The sequence below is a fragment of the Camelina sativa genome, chromosome 19, assembly GCF_000633955.1.
Source record: "Camelina sativa cultivar DH55 chromosome 19, Cs, whole genome shotgun sequence".
NCBI lineage: Eukaryota > Viridiplantae > Streptophyta > Magnoliopsida > Brassicales > Brassicaceae > Camelina > Camelina sativa.
This window is the reverse complement of record NC_025703.1, coordinates 6887728-6903146: the sequence shown is the minus strand read 5'-3', so window position 1 is coordinate 6903146 and position 15419 is coordinate 6887728. Positions and strand designations below refer to the sequence as shown.

At 35.6% G+C, this 15419-nt stretch overlaps 2 protein-coding genes, 1 long non-coding RNA gene and 1 pseudogene across 4 annotated transcripts in view; all 4 read left to right on the top strand.

Moving 5' to 3' along the window:
• LOC104765246 (pentatricopeptide repeat-containing protein At3g14330) overlaps nucleotides 1-1182 on the top strand; it is a 4905-nt gene extending 3723 nt beyond the window's left edge. For both annotated transcript variants that reach the window (XM_010488929.2, XM_019240616.1), the window contains exon 4: nucleotides 52-1182. In XM_010488929.2, coding sequence (XP_010487231.1) covers nucleotides 52-458 — 407 coding nt within the window. In that variant the 3' untranslated portion in view covers nucleotides 459-1182. The remainder of the gene's footprint in view (nucleotides 1-51) is intronic.
• LOC104765245 lies at nucleotides 1615-3184 on the top strand. The gene is made up of 6 exons (XR_763854.2): nucleotides 1615-1887; nucleotides 1964-2108; nucleotides 2255-2362; nucleotides 2535-2568; nucleotides 2708-2770; nucleotides 2926-3184. It is a non-coding gene; the product is annotated as an uncharacterized LOC104765245 (long non-coding RNA).
• LOC104767509 lies at nucleotides 5791-6421 on the top strand (annotated as a pseudogene).
• Nucleotides 14081-14722, top strand: LOC104767508 (pectinesterase/pectinesterase inhibitor 3-like). Its single transcript, XM_010491528.1, has one exon. It carries the CDS (start codon nucleotides 14081-14083, stop codon nucleotides 14720-14722), a length of 642 nt encoding a protein of 213 aa, XP_010489830.1.

Genomic DNA, 15419 nt, shown 5'->3' with positions numbered 1-15419 from the left:
TGGATAAGATCCGAGAGATGATGAGACAAAGAGGGATCAAAAAGGAAGCTGGTTGCAGTTGGGTACAGGTTAAAGATAAGATTCAAATCTTTGTTGCTGGAGGTGGATACGAGTTTCGTAGTTCAGATGAGTATAAGAAAGTATGGACAGAACTACAGGAAGCAATTGGTAAATCCGGTTATTCTCCTGATACGAGCGTAGTGCTTCATGATGTTGATGAGGAAACTAAGGCGAATTGGGTTTGTGGACACAGCGAGAGACTTGCGACAACCTACTCCCTGATTCACACAGGTGAAGGGGTTCCAATAAGGGTTACCAAGAATCTCAGAGTATGTGCAGACTGCCATTCATGGATGAAGATTGTATCGCAAGTAACTGGGCGAGTCATAGTCCTTAGAGACACGAAACGATTCCACCATTTTGTTGCCGGCATTTGCTCATGTAAAGATTACTGGTGAGGTAGTAGAGGAATCTAAAAGACTGAAGTTGTAGAACGGACAAGGCTTGTAACTGGTCATTTCATTCTTTTTGTAAGGCTTTTGATAGCGGAAGCTGATAAGGCCCGCCGAAGTGCTTGAATTTGCTGCCACAAGAAACCAACGTGCTCAGCCATTGTTGGAGAGTAGGAATTCTGAAACCGGAAGCAATGGACACATTAAAGAAAAACAACCTTTCTCGTTTGGCATGGACAATGACCGTGGATTTACCAGCGACGGTAGGAGTGATAAGAGTATGTTTCTGCGAAGCAAACTAGACATGGAGGCAGACATAGATGTCAAATATAAACTTGGGATGATATCTCTGACAGTTGGAAGTTGGTACCATTATCAGACTGGCGGAGAGTCATATCTGAAATGGAAGAGAATGTTTGCATCATTGGAACCTATAACTCTTACCCAAGAAGTTGGTGAAATCACATAAGGTTCTTTATTGTTTTGGGTGGACAACGAAACAAAACAACCATTATAAATACAAGAAAGTAAGTCACAAAGTTTTTGTGGAACCCATTGGTTTTTTTCTTGTTTTTTTTTTCTTGTATAAACAAGTTTGAAGGATCTTTTAGATTTCTTGAAAAAGATTTATAGAACTCTTGATCTTGGGATATATACAACAGTTTCCTCTTCTTTTTTTTGACGTCAACATGGAAACGATTCTGAAAAATAAGAAAACTGGTTTTGGAAATTGCTAAATTAGTCTGTTCCCATTGCTGCCGCCTGCCTGTTCGATTCTTGCAAAAGTAATTAAGGAAACCTTCTATTTTCAATAATTTCCTTAATTTAAAATTGTGAAAATTGTTTCATAAGATGGAAACCTTTTTGCACAATTATTACTTATTTACTTACGTGAACATGTTTGCTGATGGAGGTGAAGTAAAGATGACAAAACGGGCCAAAGCCTGTAGGTCAAGCCGACTCTTTCGTTACATAGTGGATAATCTTTTATCCAAGCAAATAAAATTGTGCCACATCAGATTTAGTATTTCAAAATTAAAAGAAAAAACAAAACCATTTATCCATTATTTTCGGACAAAAAAACATTTACGAGAAAGAAAAATATAAAAACGTTTACACGTCTAAGAAAACCTGAACGAAAATTAAAAAAGAATATATTTGCAAATGTTTGGACTATTAATAAAGTCCAAGTACATAAAAATGATTTGTAAACCATGTAACTATTTTCTTTGTTTTTTTTCTATGTCTTCTCATGCTTTATCGATTTGTATCCCTATTTTTCCGCCCACTAACACCTCCACGTTCAAGGTGATTATACAACCGATTCCTCTTTTATTTAAATCTCAATTCAGTTTCTAATATCTGTTATCCTCTCCTCTAATCCTCTCTGTTCCATCGTTTTTTTTTCTGCTCATCTATTACAATTCTCAGTCAGGTGAATGTTCAAACTTTTGTTCACATTCATAGATTTTATCTTCAACTCATATTAATTATGATTTTTATATATTCAGGTGGAAGATTCTCTGGATTATACCCATCTTTCACATCTAAAATTCTTTGACAAAAGAATGGAAGAGAGCTTTAATATCGTGGACATGGAATTATTATCCAAAGATAAAGCTGGATCCAAAAGATAAAGCTGGAGTAATTCTCAAGGTTATTCTCATATATAGAATTATGGATTTGCAAGTTTAGATCCGAATTACAGTCTCCCACTCTTTCACCTATTGTTTTATTTAGCAATTAGTTATGGATCGTGAGGTTTTTACATCTTTTGTTTAATGTTTACCATCTAACTGTAGGGGTTAGTCTCCAACATGAAAGAATGAGCTTTCCGCCAATGGAGTTTCAAACTGTCTCCTAATCTCAAATTTTCTTCTATGCCATTTACAAGACATGATATCCTTATGGTACCTCTACATCACATATGGACTTCTTCTTATTAATTTCCCACTGTCAGGTTCTAGGAACAATTGATCTATGTTGTTGGGTAAAATTTGATTTAATTACTTCATGAAACCCTTCCTCAAGTCTTCGCAGAAAAATAAAAAGAATTTAATTCTCTTTGTCTGTTTTACGCAGGAGAATAATAAAAAGAAAAGAGAGAACAACAATGGTTAGTCGTCCTTTACTTAATGCAATCCAATTTTTTTTTCTCTGGAACCATTTTTTATTAACTTTTCCACAATATAAATGTTGATTGATGTTCGTTCCCAAAATTACCTTTTGTTTGGCATATTGATTTTCATTTTCAGCCCATGCACGGTCCAAGTTGTAAGCATGATCAAAGTGGCATACAATTTTTTCATCTCTCCAAGGTTTGTCAATATGTCTTTCTATAGCTTGTTCAATCGATACTGAAACAAGACATATATATCCACTCTGTATACATTATTCCTATTTGTTTTTTTTGAATCTATGTATGTATTGTTTTAACTATACTAATTAAATGATTATGATTTATTCTCATCAGATACTATGCTTTGGTAAATTTTAAAATGGCCATGATTAGCCTTATGGTTTATACAAGGATAAAGACATGTGGAAATGAAGTTAAGAAGAAGGAATTGGCAAGTGAGGAGGAAACTGAAGAGTGAACAAGCATGTGCAATAGAATACAATTGTGTATATAAAGCATGTAGTCATTTCTGTGTAGAACATGCACTGTTTTGTTATTGAAAGGGCGATGTATGTGTTGCTTAGTGACATAGAGCTTGTGTTGGTGATTTATGGACGGGGTTTTCTTAATTTTATGAACATATATATCGAACTATTTATCTAAGCGTTTAAAAGATATCTTTAATTTTTTCAAGCTATAAACCTTAAATTTATAGCTTATAATGGATAATTGCAATATAATCAACATTACATTTACTTTTAACAACATAGAAATTTGGTAATATTCAACCAATTTTTTTTTATTGTATATTACTCTTAACAATTAGTTATATATTATTTGATTACAAAAAGCAATGTCGTGCGTATGCACGGGAGAAATTCTAGTATATCTATAACTCAAGTACACGTCAAACTGTATCTATGAAAATCCTAATTGGAATCAAATTGGAATATAGCTTTGTGACGTTCGTTATTATATATATGCCTAAACACTTGAAGATCGTAAAGAGCTTTTTCTAGGATCAATCTGTGCGTTTTATTTTTTCTTGCTGAAATCTAGAAGAGAGACTTGAAGATCATGATGGAATCTATTTTCGACGATCTATTTTGTCTTGCACTAATTTACAGCTTCCTCGTGCTTACCACTGGAATTCCCAGCTCTGCCGCGTTTTTTGTTTGGATTTTGTATCTCGTCTTGAGTTGCTTCTTTATTATTATTATTATAATGGTGATGGTGATGGTGATGACGATGACGATGACAGCGATAACGATGATGATGATGATTATGGCGACAAGGATGTTGTTACTGTGTCACCATATCATTGAATTGGCCAGTATTAATCCCTCCATCCTCCCATCAAATCTCCATCGTACTTTTAAACTCTCAAGACTTGGAAGACGCCGTCTAAAATGTGTCTTTTGCCTTTGTGACCTTGTTGACGGTGATCAAGATAGGTTTTGTCGAGATGCAAACCACTGGTCTCCACGTTTTTAATGTTCAAAAGAAACAAAATTAGTTTTCTCTTTTGTTTTCCTTAAATATTTCTCTTAAAAATAAAAAAAAAAAAAAAATTGTATCGTTTGTCAATTCTTAATTGCTACTAGAGGACTAGTCGTTTCTCATTGCTTATTGGTTTCTCCCAAAAAGGACTCAGCATATATGCAAGAAAAAACTGACTATACAGATCATATTGATTCTACTTGCATGCATGAGAAAACTAACTCCTTCGACTATATCTTCCAAAATTTAATGGAAGAACAGACTATATATACAGAAATTGTTATCGAAATCAATATTTCAGTGTTGCGAAAACAAAAAGAAATTAAATAAGGTTAGTATTTATCAAGAAGAAAAAACATGATGAAAAATGTAATAATGAAAGGAAAACGAGTGTCAGAACTTTGGAAGTATATACAAGACGGAAGCTGTGGATCGGACAAGTTTCCTCAGCTCTTACTATCTTTACTGACAAACACAAATTCAGTAAGGTCAGTTTCGACAAATAATCCACAGTTATGATCATAAGCCTTTAGCCTTTAGGAATTGAAGAACTATGGCGTTGTGCCTTATTTACTAGGAGTAATTTTTTGAGTAAATTAATTGTGTCATCGTCAATTTCCTTTTCTTTTTTTTTTTGCAAAAAAGGATGTCATCGTCTATCTCAAACTTAATTGTGCATGTCAAAGAGTATTAACAAAATAATAAATATAACTTAGAAATTTAATAATAATGAAGTACTTTTTTTTGTCTTATCTTGCTTTTAATTTCTGAGAAACTTGATTTTCTTCGAGTTTTTTTTTTGTTGGTAAGATTCTTCGAGGCTTTTTGAAGATGAATAAATTAGTATATGCATTAAAAAATAAATCTTTTATACATATTAAATATCATCCTCAAAAATCAGAAATCCAAATCCAAAATTTTCAATTGCTTCCAAAGTTTCACTCTCCAAAAATTAAAAGTGCAAAATTCCTACGTATACAATTTAGTTATACCGTAGATCTATTCTGTGTTGGTGTGGTCCGGGTGGATCATCATCTAATACAAAACATTTTATCAAATCAAAATTCCAGTGTACATGCAAGCGATAAAATTTGTCAACAAATCAAACTGAAAATTAGAATTAAAAAAAAACAAATAATGATGAAAAACAAATAATCAAGGCAAATAACAAGACAGGAGCTGGATCGAGAAAAGCTTTACAATATGTAATCACTGACAAATCAACACGTGTTCAGAAATCTGAATATACAATCATGGATACGCCTATATCAATCAAAAAAAATTAGTAATAGTAATATTCATAAAGGCATATATTGTGTACTTTTGAGTTCTGAACATGTACTTTTGAACATGAGAATACTACCATGCATCATGGATAGACGCCTTATCAGGAGGATATTGTACATTGCAAATCTTGTCATTTTTTTTTGTGGATAAGATGTGAATTAAAGAAAATATTTTCATTATTATATAGTTATATATAAAAAGGCACCAAAAATAATAATAAGCTATGATTCCTAATCCTAATTACAATATAGATAGCTTTTGACTCTTTTATTATGTTATTGATCAATGATCATAAATACTAGTTAATACTACCTAAAGAAAATTAATTAGGTTTAGAAGCTAAAAAGCTAATTGGATCGCTACGTACCTGAGTGTTTGCTCTTGCTTTCTCCGTACTAAGATTTCGACCTTCTTTCAAAAACAGTTTAGAAGATGACAGATTCAGACAATGATCTTATGCATGCCGGATTCAGTTTTGGCTTCGTTTTCCTTTTCCTTGGGATTTTGGTAGGGTTTGTGTGTTGCCTTATTAAATGTTATGATCATGATGATGATCATGAACATAACAACAACGATGAGCTTGTCTCTAGCATCATCACGGTATGTGTTGGTGTCCAGCCTTTCGTACTCCAATCAATCCCTACCGTAGATTTCAATTCTAAAGACTTCGAAGATATCGTTGAATGTGTAGTTTGTCTCGCGGAGCTAGTCGACGGAGACAAAGCTAGGGCTTTGCCTAGCTGTGATCACTTGTTTCACGTTGAATGTATCGACTCGTGGCTTAAGTCACATTCCACTTGCCCTTTATGTAGAAAGAGAGTTTGTTTCAAGCAACGAGGAACAAGATAAGAACTTGGAGGACGAGGGTTTGTCCCAAAATCACGACCCGATCACATCCGAACATCATGAGTTACCAACAAATCCACCTCCCATGAGCACTGACACGACGATTATTGAAGATGGTGTTTCCGGCGGAGAAGACGAAGGTCTACCGGATGGTCCGGATCTAACAGAGGTGGTAATAGACGTCCCGGAGAAAGAGATGGAATCAGGCCCATGTTAGTCGTTACGGGCCAATTGTATGTGAAGAAGATACGGTCCATGTATTAAGCCACCGTAATATCTTCTTTTCTTTATTTTGTGAATTGTTTTCAAAAATTTGTGAAGATACGGTCCATGTATTAAGCTACCGTGACATCTTCTTTTGTTTCTTTGTTAATTGCTTGCAAAAATATGTGAATCTGGTAGTTTGTATTTTTATGTTGTTAGCTTAAGCTCGAAGGACAAGCAATGTTAAAAGAGGAAGCTTCAAGACTGTTCCTACCGAGAGATGGTTTAGGATTAGTTCAAAGTATTCTATGAGTTATCTAGTTAAAACCTATTTCAAGTAGGATTTGGTTTTATGTCTCTTACTCTATATAAGGATGTGTCAAGGTTGTGGCATAACTTAAGAGAGATTAAGAGTTTGTGAGAAGCTTAGTTTTAAGTTATTTTCTAAGCAATAAAGGTTTTTCAAGAATAGTTCTTTGAGGTTCTGTTTTGTTTGATTCAATATTTGGTATCAGAGCATCATTGAATTAATCAATCCAGAACAGATACAAACCCAGGGAAGATCCTTTCACAAAAGTTTTTCTCTCTAAAAGATTTTAAAATTTCGGTTGTTAAAGAAGATCATGGCAGACATAGAAAGTTCTACAGGCGCGATGGTTGCGGTAACAAACTCAACTAAGGAAAGTAACAACTCCTCAATTCAATGTCCAATGCTTAGTGCCTCTAATTACACCGTGTGGTCTATGAGGATGGATGTTATCCTTCGTATAAACAGAGTATGGGAGGTGACTGAACCAGGATCGGATAATGAAGAAAAAAACAACCTAGCTAGAGGTCTTCTATTCCAAATCCATACCAGAGTCTCTAATCATGCAGGTATGAAATCTTGCTACTGCTAAAGCTGTTTGGGAAGCAATCAAGTTTAGGAATATTGGAGCAGACATGGTACGAGAGGCAAGATTGCAGACTTTGATGGCAAACTTTGATCGGTTGAAGATGAAGGATAGCGACAAGATTGATGATTTTGTTGGTAAACTTTCTGAGATTTCTACTAAATCAGCAGCTCTAGGAGAAAGCTTGATCTAAACAAAACTAGCTTTGAAGACATTGTTGGTCGACTCAAGGTATACGAAGAAAGAATTTGTGATGAAGAAGAGCAGCTAGAAGAAGAATAAGGAAAACTCATGTACGCCAACATGGATTCCCAACAATACCAAGAAAACTTTGGAGCTCAACGAGGCAGAGGTCAAGGTGGAGACAGGTTTTACGGACATGGTAGAGGACGAGGACGATTTGGATCTCAGCAAGGCAGAGGTTACAAGAGGGATAAATCCAATATTGTGTGTTACAGATGCGATAAAGCAGGTCATTATGCATCTAACTGTCCAGACATGTTGTTAAAGCTTCAAGAAGCTCTAGAAACCGAAGAAGAAGATACGCACCAAGCAGATGAATTGATGATGCATGAGGTCGTTTATCTAAATGAGAAGAATGTGAAACCTAGCAAATTGGATAAACACTCATCAAAGGATAATGTTTGGTATTTAGATAATGGAGCTAGTAATCACATGACTGGGAATCTGAGTTACTTCTTCAAGATTGATGAAACTATTACAAGCAAGGTTCGGTTCGGAGATGATTCTCTCATTGACATCAAAGGCAAAGGATCAATCTTGTTTGTGTGCGAGGATGGCGGTAGAAAGATCTTGAATGAAGTCTATTTCATCCCAGAATTAAGAAGCAATATCATCAGCCTTGGTCAGGCTACTGAAGCTGGATGTGATGTTAGAATAAGAAATGACTATTTAACTTTGTGTGACCGAGATGGAAAACTCATAGTCAAGGCTAATAGGGCAAGAAATAGACTTTACAAGGTGGTGATGCAAGTCGAGAGCATTCGTTGTTTACAAGTTGTGACCACAAGTGAGTCTTCAAAGTGGCACGCCAGGCTATAACACATAGGGATCAAGGGTATGAAATCTATGTTACGTAACAGAATGGTCACAGGTGTACCTGTTTTCACAATGGATAAAGAAACATGCTCATCGTGTTTGCTTGGAAAACAAATAAGGCAATCATTCCCAAAGGCAACTTCATTCAGAGCTTCACACATATTGGAACTAGTTCATGGAGACCTCTGTGGACCTATTACGCCTACTACAGTAGCTGGTAATCGATACATCTTTCTATTGATTGATGATCATTCACGCTATATGTAGACACTTCTTATGAAAGATAAAAGTGAAGAATTCACAAGGTTCAAGAGGTTTAAAGCTATTGTTGAACAAGAATCAGGAGTCAAGATAAAAACTTTCAGAACGGATCATGGTGGAGAATTTGTGTCAGAAAATTTTAACAAGTTTTGTGAAGAGTCAGGTATACTTAGACACCTCACATCACCCTATTCACCACAACAGAATGGTGTGGTTAAAAGAAGGAATAGGACTCTGCTTGAGATGCCTAGAAGTATTCTTAAGCACATGAGAGTGCCAAATTACTTATGGGGAGAAGCAGTACAACATGCTACCTATCTCATAAATAGAGTGGCTACTAAAGCTTTGGTAAATCAAACACCATATGAAGTATTCAAAAACAAGAAACCAAACCTGGAGCATCTTCGAGTGTTTGGCTGTGTTGGTTATGCGAAGATCGAAAGCCAGCACCTGAAGAAATTGGATGATCGCTCTAAAGCATTAGTGCATCTTGGCACAAAACCATGATCTAAAGCCTACAAACTTTTTGATCCTTCAAAGCAAAGAATTGTTGTCAATAGGGATGTGGTGTTTGTTGAAAATTCGAGCTGGAAGTGGAACAGAGAAAGAGAGGAAGATGACTCGGGTACATTCAAGATAAACTTTGAAACAACTTCCGGTAACAATGTTGTGATCCAAGAAATTGAAGAAACAGAGGAAGGTGGAGAAGAAACAGGGAAGGTAGATATTGGTAAAGAAAATATCACGATTTTGGTCACGAAATCTGCTAAGAAAGAAGGTTTTGTTGCAGAACCGATTACAGAGGAAGAACAGGTTCCACCAGTATTGCAAAGGTCGACTGGAGAAGTAACTAAGCCTCGGTATTTGGATGACTATGTACTTATAGCTGAACTTGAGGGTGAGCGTCTGTTGCTGGCTTTGAATGAGGAACCTTGGGATTTTTAAGAAGCAAAGGAGTTGCAGGTTTGGCGGAACGCTTGTGATGATGAGATTTTCTCTATCACAAAGAATAATACTTGGATTTTAGTTGATCTTCCTGCAGGTGCCAAGCCGATTGGACTAAAATGGGTGTTTAAGATAAAATGAAACTCCGATGGAAGTGTTAACAAATATAAAGCCAGATTAGTAGCTAAAGGTTATGTTTAAAGGTACGCTATTGATTTCGATGAAGTCTTCTCGATTGTAGCTCGTATGGAGACTGTTCGTTAGCTGCTTCACGAGGATGGGAAGTACACCACTTAGATGTGAAAACGGCCTTCCTCCACGGTGATTTAAAAGAGAAGGTATATGTGTCTCAACCAGATGGCCATGTTGTTACAGGTAGTGAGTCTAAGGTTTATATACTACACAAAGCTTTGTATGGCTTGAAACAAGCACCAAGGGCGTGGAATGCTAAGTTAAATAAAACTCTCAAGGAATTAGGCTTCAAAAAGTGTTCGAAGGAAGCTTCTATGTATCGTAAGGTGGTGAAAGATCATCTTCTTCTTGTAGTCGTCTACGTTGATGACCTGCTTGTAACAGGATCAAACATAAGACTCATTCAGGATTTCAAAGACGGCATGGCTGCAAAATTCGAAATGAGTGATCTCGGTCAGCTCACCTACTACCTAGGCATTTAAGTCTCACAGCATAATGATGGTATCTTGCTGAAACAAGAACGGTATGCAGGTCGGATCCTAGAGGAAGGAGGTTTGGGAAGTTGTAATGCAGTGCTCACACCAATGGAGTCGGGTGTTAAGATGTCTAAAGCACAGGATGAAGCTGGTATTGATGAAAGGGTTTATAGAAGGAACATTGGTTGTCTACGGTACCTATTACACACGTGACCTGACCTCTCATTCTACGTTGGAGTTTTGAGCAGATATATGCACGAACCTAAGCAGTCTCATGGTGCAGCTTTAAAACAGGTTCTTCGATATTTGCGTGGAACTCTCTCGTTTGGACTTAAGTATTCTCAGTCAGCTGAGACAGGGTTGATAGGTTACAGTGAAATCAGTCGCAATCGTTTGGATGAGGCAGAACTAGTTGGCTACAGTGATAGTAGTCACAATGTAGATGAAGACGATGGGAAGAGCACAATAGGGCAAGTCTTTTATCTCAATCACTGTCCGATAACTTGGTGTTCTCAGAAGCAAGAAACTGTGGCAATGTCCTCTTGTGAAGCAGAGTTCATGGCGGCCACTGAAGCAGCTAAACAAGCTATTTGGCTTCAAGAGCTTTTCGGGGAGATCAGTGGACAAGAGAGTGAGAAAGTGGTGATTCAAATAGATAACAAGTCCACTGTAGCTCTTACAAAGAACCCCGTTTTCATGGTAGGAGTAAACACATTCACCGCATGTACCATTTCATTCGAGAATGTGTTGAGAATGGTCTGGTAGAAATGGAGCATGTACCAGGGAGCAAGCAGAAAGCGGATATACTTACGAAGGCTCTTGGACGGATTAAATTCATGGAGATGAGAGATCTTGTGGGTGTCAAAGATATTGCAAAAGAGGAAGTCAAGCTTAAAGGAGAGAATGTTAGCTTAAGCTTGAAGGACAAGCAATGTTAAAAGAGGAAGCTTCTAGACTATTACTATCAAGAGATGGTTTAGGATTAGTTCAAAGTATTCTAGGAGTTATCTAGTTAAAACCTATTTCAAGTAGGATTTGGTTTTATATCTCTTACTGTATATAAGGATGTGTCAAGGTTGTGGCATAACTTAAGAGAGATTAAGAGTCTGTGAGAAGCTTAGTTTTGAGTTATTTTCTAAGCAATAAAGATTTTTCAAGAAGAGTTATTTGAGGTTGTGTTTTGTTTGATTCAATATATGTTTTGACAGTGAATCTAGTATTATACTTTTGAAGTTCAGATGTTACAATAGTACTTATTTTTAACTTGCGAGAAAGATACGAACGAATGATATGATACTCGAATGTTTTTTTTTTTTTTGTAAAAGTAACTTGATTTAGAAACATTTACATTTCCCAACGCTCTCTTGTTTTTTTTGTTTGTAAATATACAATGTAAAAGTAACTTGATTTAGAAACATTTACATTTCCCAACGCTCTCTACTGACAACAATTTAAATAGATAAATGTGTATGTGCACGGCAGCACGTTCAAAGCGTGAGCACAGACAAATCTATCTACCAACCAATGTGACCTTTATAAAGAATAATTGTTGGAAGAAGGAAATAGGAAAGAGTTTCATAAGAGTATAGTATTATGGAGATTTTTGTTTTAGCATTACTGCTTAACAAAATATTAAAATCCTTGAAAATTTGTCACACCATAGTTTTTTACTGTTTTACAAATATGTGTAAATGCATTGAAATTGTATGAAACAGTCGAAAATATAAATTAGTATCTCGATCACTGGCATCGGATGCCCTGTATTTGCAACTTGTTGGAAAGGATTATGCAAGTTGTAGCTGTCAACAAAAAGAGAGTATGCAAGTTGTTTTTATTTTATTTGGTTAGTATAATTAGCTACTTTAGATAATGAAAGATTAATTAAGGATAAAGAAGAAACCAAAGTATTCACATGATTGTAACATAAACTTTTTTTCCCTAAGAAAAAAACAGGAAATAATTGTCAGAAAAATGAAAGAGAGCATGTGATGATTACGAGTTTACTGTATGCTTTTCCTAACGAGAGTACAAACTTCATCTAAAGCTATAGACTATAGTAGCATTCTATACTATACTTCAAACGATATGGCTGGGCTATATTTGTAATCAAATATTTATATCTATAGCTAAAACAATTCATATCTAAAGTTTATATGGTAAGACCCAACAAATAGTTATTTTCCTGTATCAGATGCTTGAATTCAGGATCTAATCTATCTCTTTGTAAAAGTTTTTCCAGATTTGGCACTACCGACACTGAAATAAACATTTCGCTGTGAATGACTACTTCTACTGAAACTATGTTCGAGGGAATTATGAAAAATGACATGTAGAAAAAGGGTAGATGACAACTAATGAAACTATATATGTTTATAATCTTACTAAACATACCGCATATGATTAAACTACATCTTTTCATGAAACCAGAAAATTGGTTTCGTAAAGATGTCATCTATAAGACGAACCAAAATTTCAGTAAACAATCAGACTAAATATCAATATAGTAAGATACTGAAACAGAGTAAACATACTGACTGGTTTGAAAATTTATATCTTTTTTTTCTTTCTAGTAGTCCAATATATTTATTATTATACAAATACTTATAAAAGATGGACTCAAACGAGCTAATACTACAAATACAGTTATTAATAAGAGAGCTATAGATTGCCTTATACCAACAAAACTTGTATTCAAAATTTATTGTCATCGACTTGGTGGAATAATTTTTTTAAAAAAATGGGTAGATGGACCCGTGACAGGCTTGCAGCAAAGGCCACAGCCATCGGCCTAAATACTTTTATTATTTATAATAGTTTCATCAATAATTTCGGTGGCTTAATTCTACGTAACACTTTTGCTTTTCCTTAATTACACATGTACACTATAATGTTCTGAGTTATGACACATTATTCGTAGAAACATGAATTAGTTCCTTTTATGTGTGATTACACGTTTACAATTGACAGGTAAACAGACAGTCCTTTCCAAACAGGATTTAGTAAAATGGCCGAATTTTTAGTATTGTTGTTGGATATAAATACTCAGCATTCAAACGCAAGAGAACTCGTATGCATATCATAGATGACAAAAAAAAAGTAATCCTATACGTAATGAGTTTTTCTTATATACAAGTACTATGTATCGAAACGTTTTATACTTTTAAATAAAATAGTAATATTCATGTTATTTAACCTTAAAACACAAACGTTATCAAATCATATGGAAAATAACAATTGTTTCTGAAAACGACGCTCTAGTTACACTTACACACCAATTCAATCCAAAAATATAATTTTTGTAACACTCGAGATTTTCAAATAGAATCAATGAAGAAACGAATATTAAAATCACAAAAGAAGAATATGCTTAAAATTAAGTAAAGAAAAAATGTATATTATTGTCGGCTAATGATATATCAGATATACAATCCTAGTTTCATATTGTGTCTGAGGATAAACGTGGACAAAAGACATGGTGAGTTCGTCAATGGCAAATCAAAGAAACGAATATATTGGTAACATCTTTTTGAAATTAATCGATATAAACACTAAAAAGGTAAAAGATTCGGGAAAACGACAATAGCCTTCCCTGTCGAATAGCAATTACAATATGAATAATATTCTGGCCAAAAAAAAAACCTTATCTTTATTAGCGAGGCAGCTTATAAACCAGTGGAACTTTTTTTTTTTTTCGAAAATTCCACTCAAATAATAGAGTGAAGAAAAGTATACTGAAAAAAATCATTTTAATATTATCGTTTAATTTTAATTTCATCGAAAAACAGTTTATATAAACACCCACCCCACTCTTTCACGAGTACATTCATCACTCACCAGTGTCAAACAATGGCACCATCAATGAAAGAAATCTTCTCTAAAGATAATTTCAAGAAAAACAAGAAACTTGTTTTGCTATCCGCCGCCGTGGCCTTGCTCTTCGTAGCCGCCGTCGCCGGCATCTCCGCCGGAGCTTCAAAAGCCAACGAGAAAAGACCTCTATCCCCTTCGTCTCACGCCGTGCTGAGATCATCCTGTAGCTCCACGCTTTACCCTGAGCTCTGTATCTCCGCCGTGGCAACTGCCGGGGGAGTCAAGCTAACGTCGCAAAAAGACGTCATCGAGGCATCGCTTAACCTAACAACAACCGCTGTGGAGCACAATTACTTCACCGTGAAGAAGCTGATCAAGAAGAGAAAAGGACTAACGCCGCGCGAGAAGACGGCGCTTCATGACTGTTTGGAGACTATTGACGAGACGCTCGATGAGCTCCATGATGCTGTGGAAGATCTCCATTTGTATCCAACCAAAAAAACTCTCCGGGAACACGCCGGAGATCTCAAAACCCTAATTAGCTCCGCCATTACCAACCAGGAGACTTGTCTCGACGGCTTCTCTCATGACAGCGCCGATAAGGAAGTTCGTAAAGCCTTACAGAAGGGTCAGGTACGTAAAACATCAATTCTTTTCCCATTTGCTGCTCACATGTGATGTGAAATTACATAACCATTATAGAAATATGTGAAATGTATAAGATGGAATCGTCAACCTTAATCTAAATATCGCAAATGTAAGACAAAATGTATTTGGTCTTCTTCGTCGTCGTTCATTAAATTTTATGGAATAGATATTGGCTTAGCATAAATCACTAGTTCTGAAAATGTATATAGTGGCAAAAATCATATTGAGTTACTATAAAACTATATAGATATACATATCTATCATTCCTCACATCATAACTATTAATTTCATACATCACATCACATCACATCACATTGACAACTTTTAGAGCTTGTTTATTTTAACATTAACATATTTGTTAGCTAGTGCTGGTCCATGTGTGTGAATAGTAGCTATCTATCGCCTATCGTTGTTGTTAGAGAATATTACATACCTTCAATTATTATTATAACTTGTTTGGTAACACGATTTTTTTGAAGATATAGCTTTATAACGAAACGATTAAATGTAGATACACGTCGAGCACATGTGCAGCAACGCACTAGCAATGATCAAGAACATGACTGATACGGACATAGCCAACTTCGAGCAAAAAGCTAAAATCACCTCAAACAACCGTAAGCTCAAGGAGGAAAATCAGGAAACCACGGTGGCCGTAGATATCGCCGGAGCCGGAGAACTAGACGCGGAGGGATGGCCGACTTGGTTATCCGCTGGAGATAGGAGG

Excerpts from the sequence above, each read along its gene's own strand:
- LOC104767508 (XM_010491528.1), top strand. The coding sequence starts at position 14,081 with ATGGCACCATCAATGAAAGAAATCTTCTCTAAAGATAATTTCAAGAAA.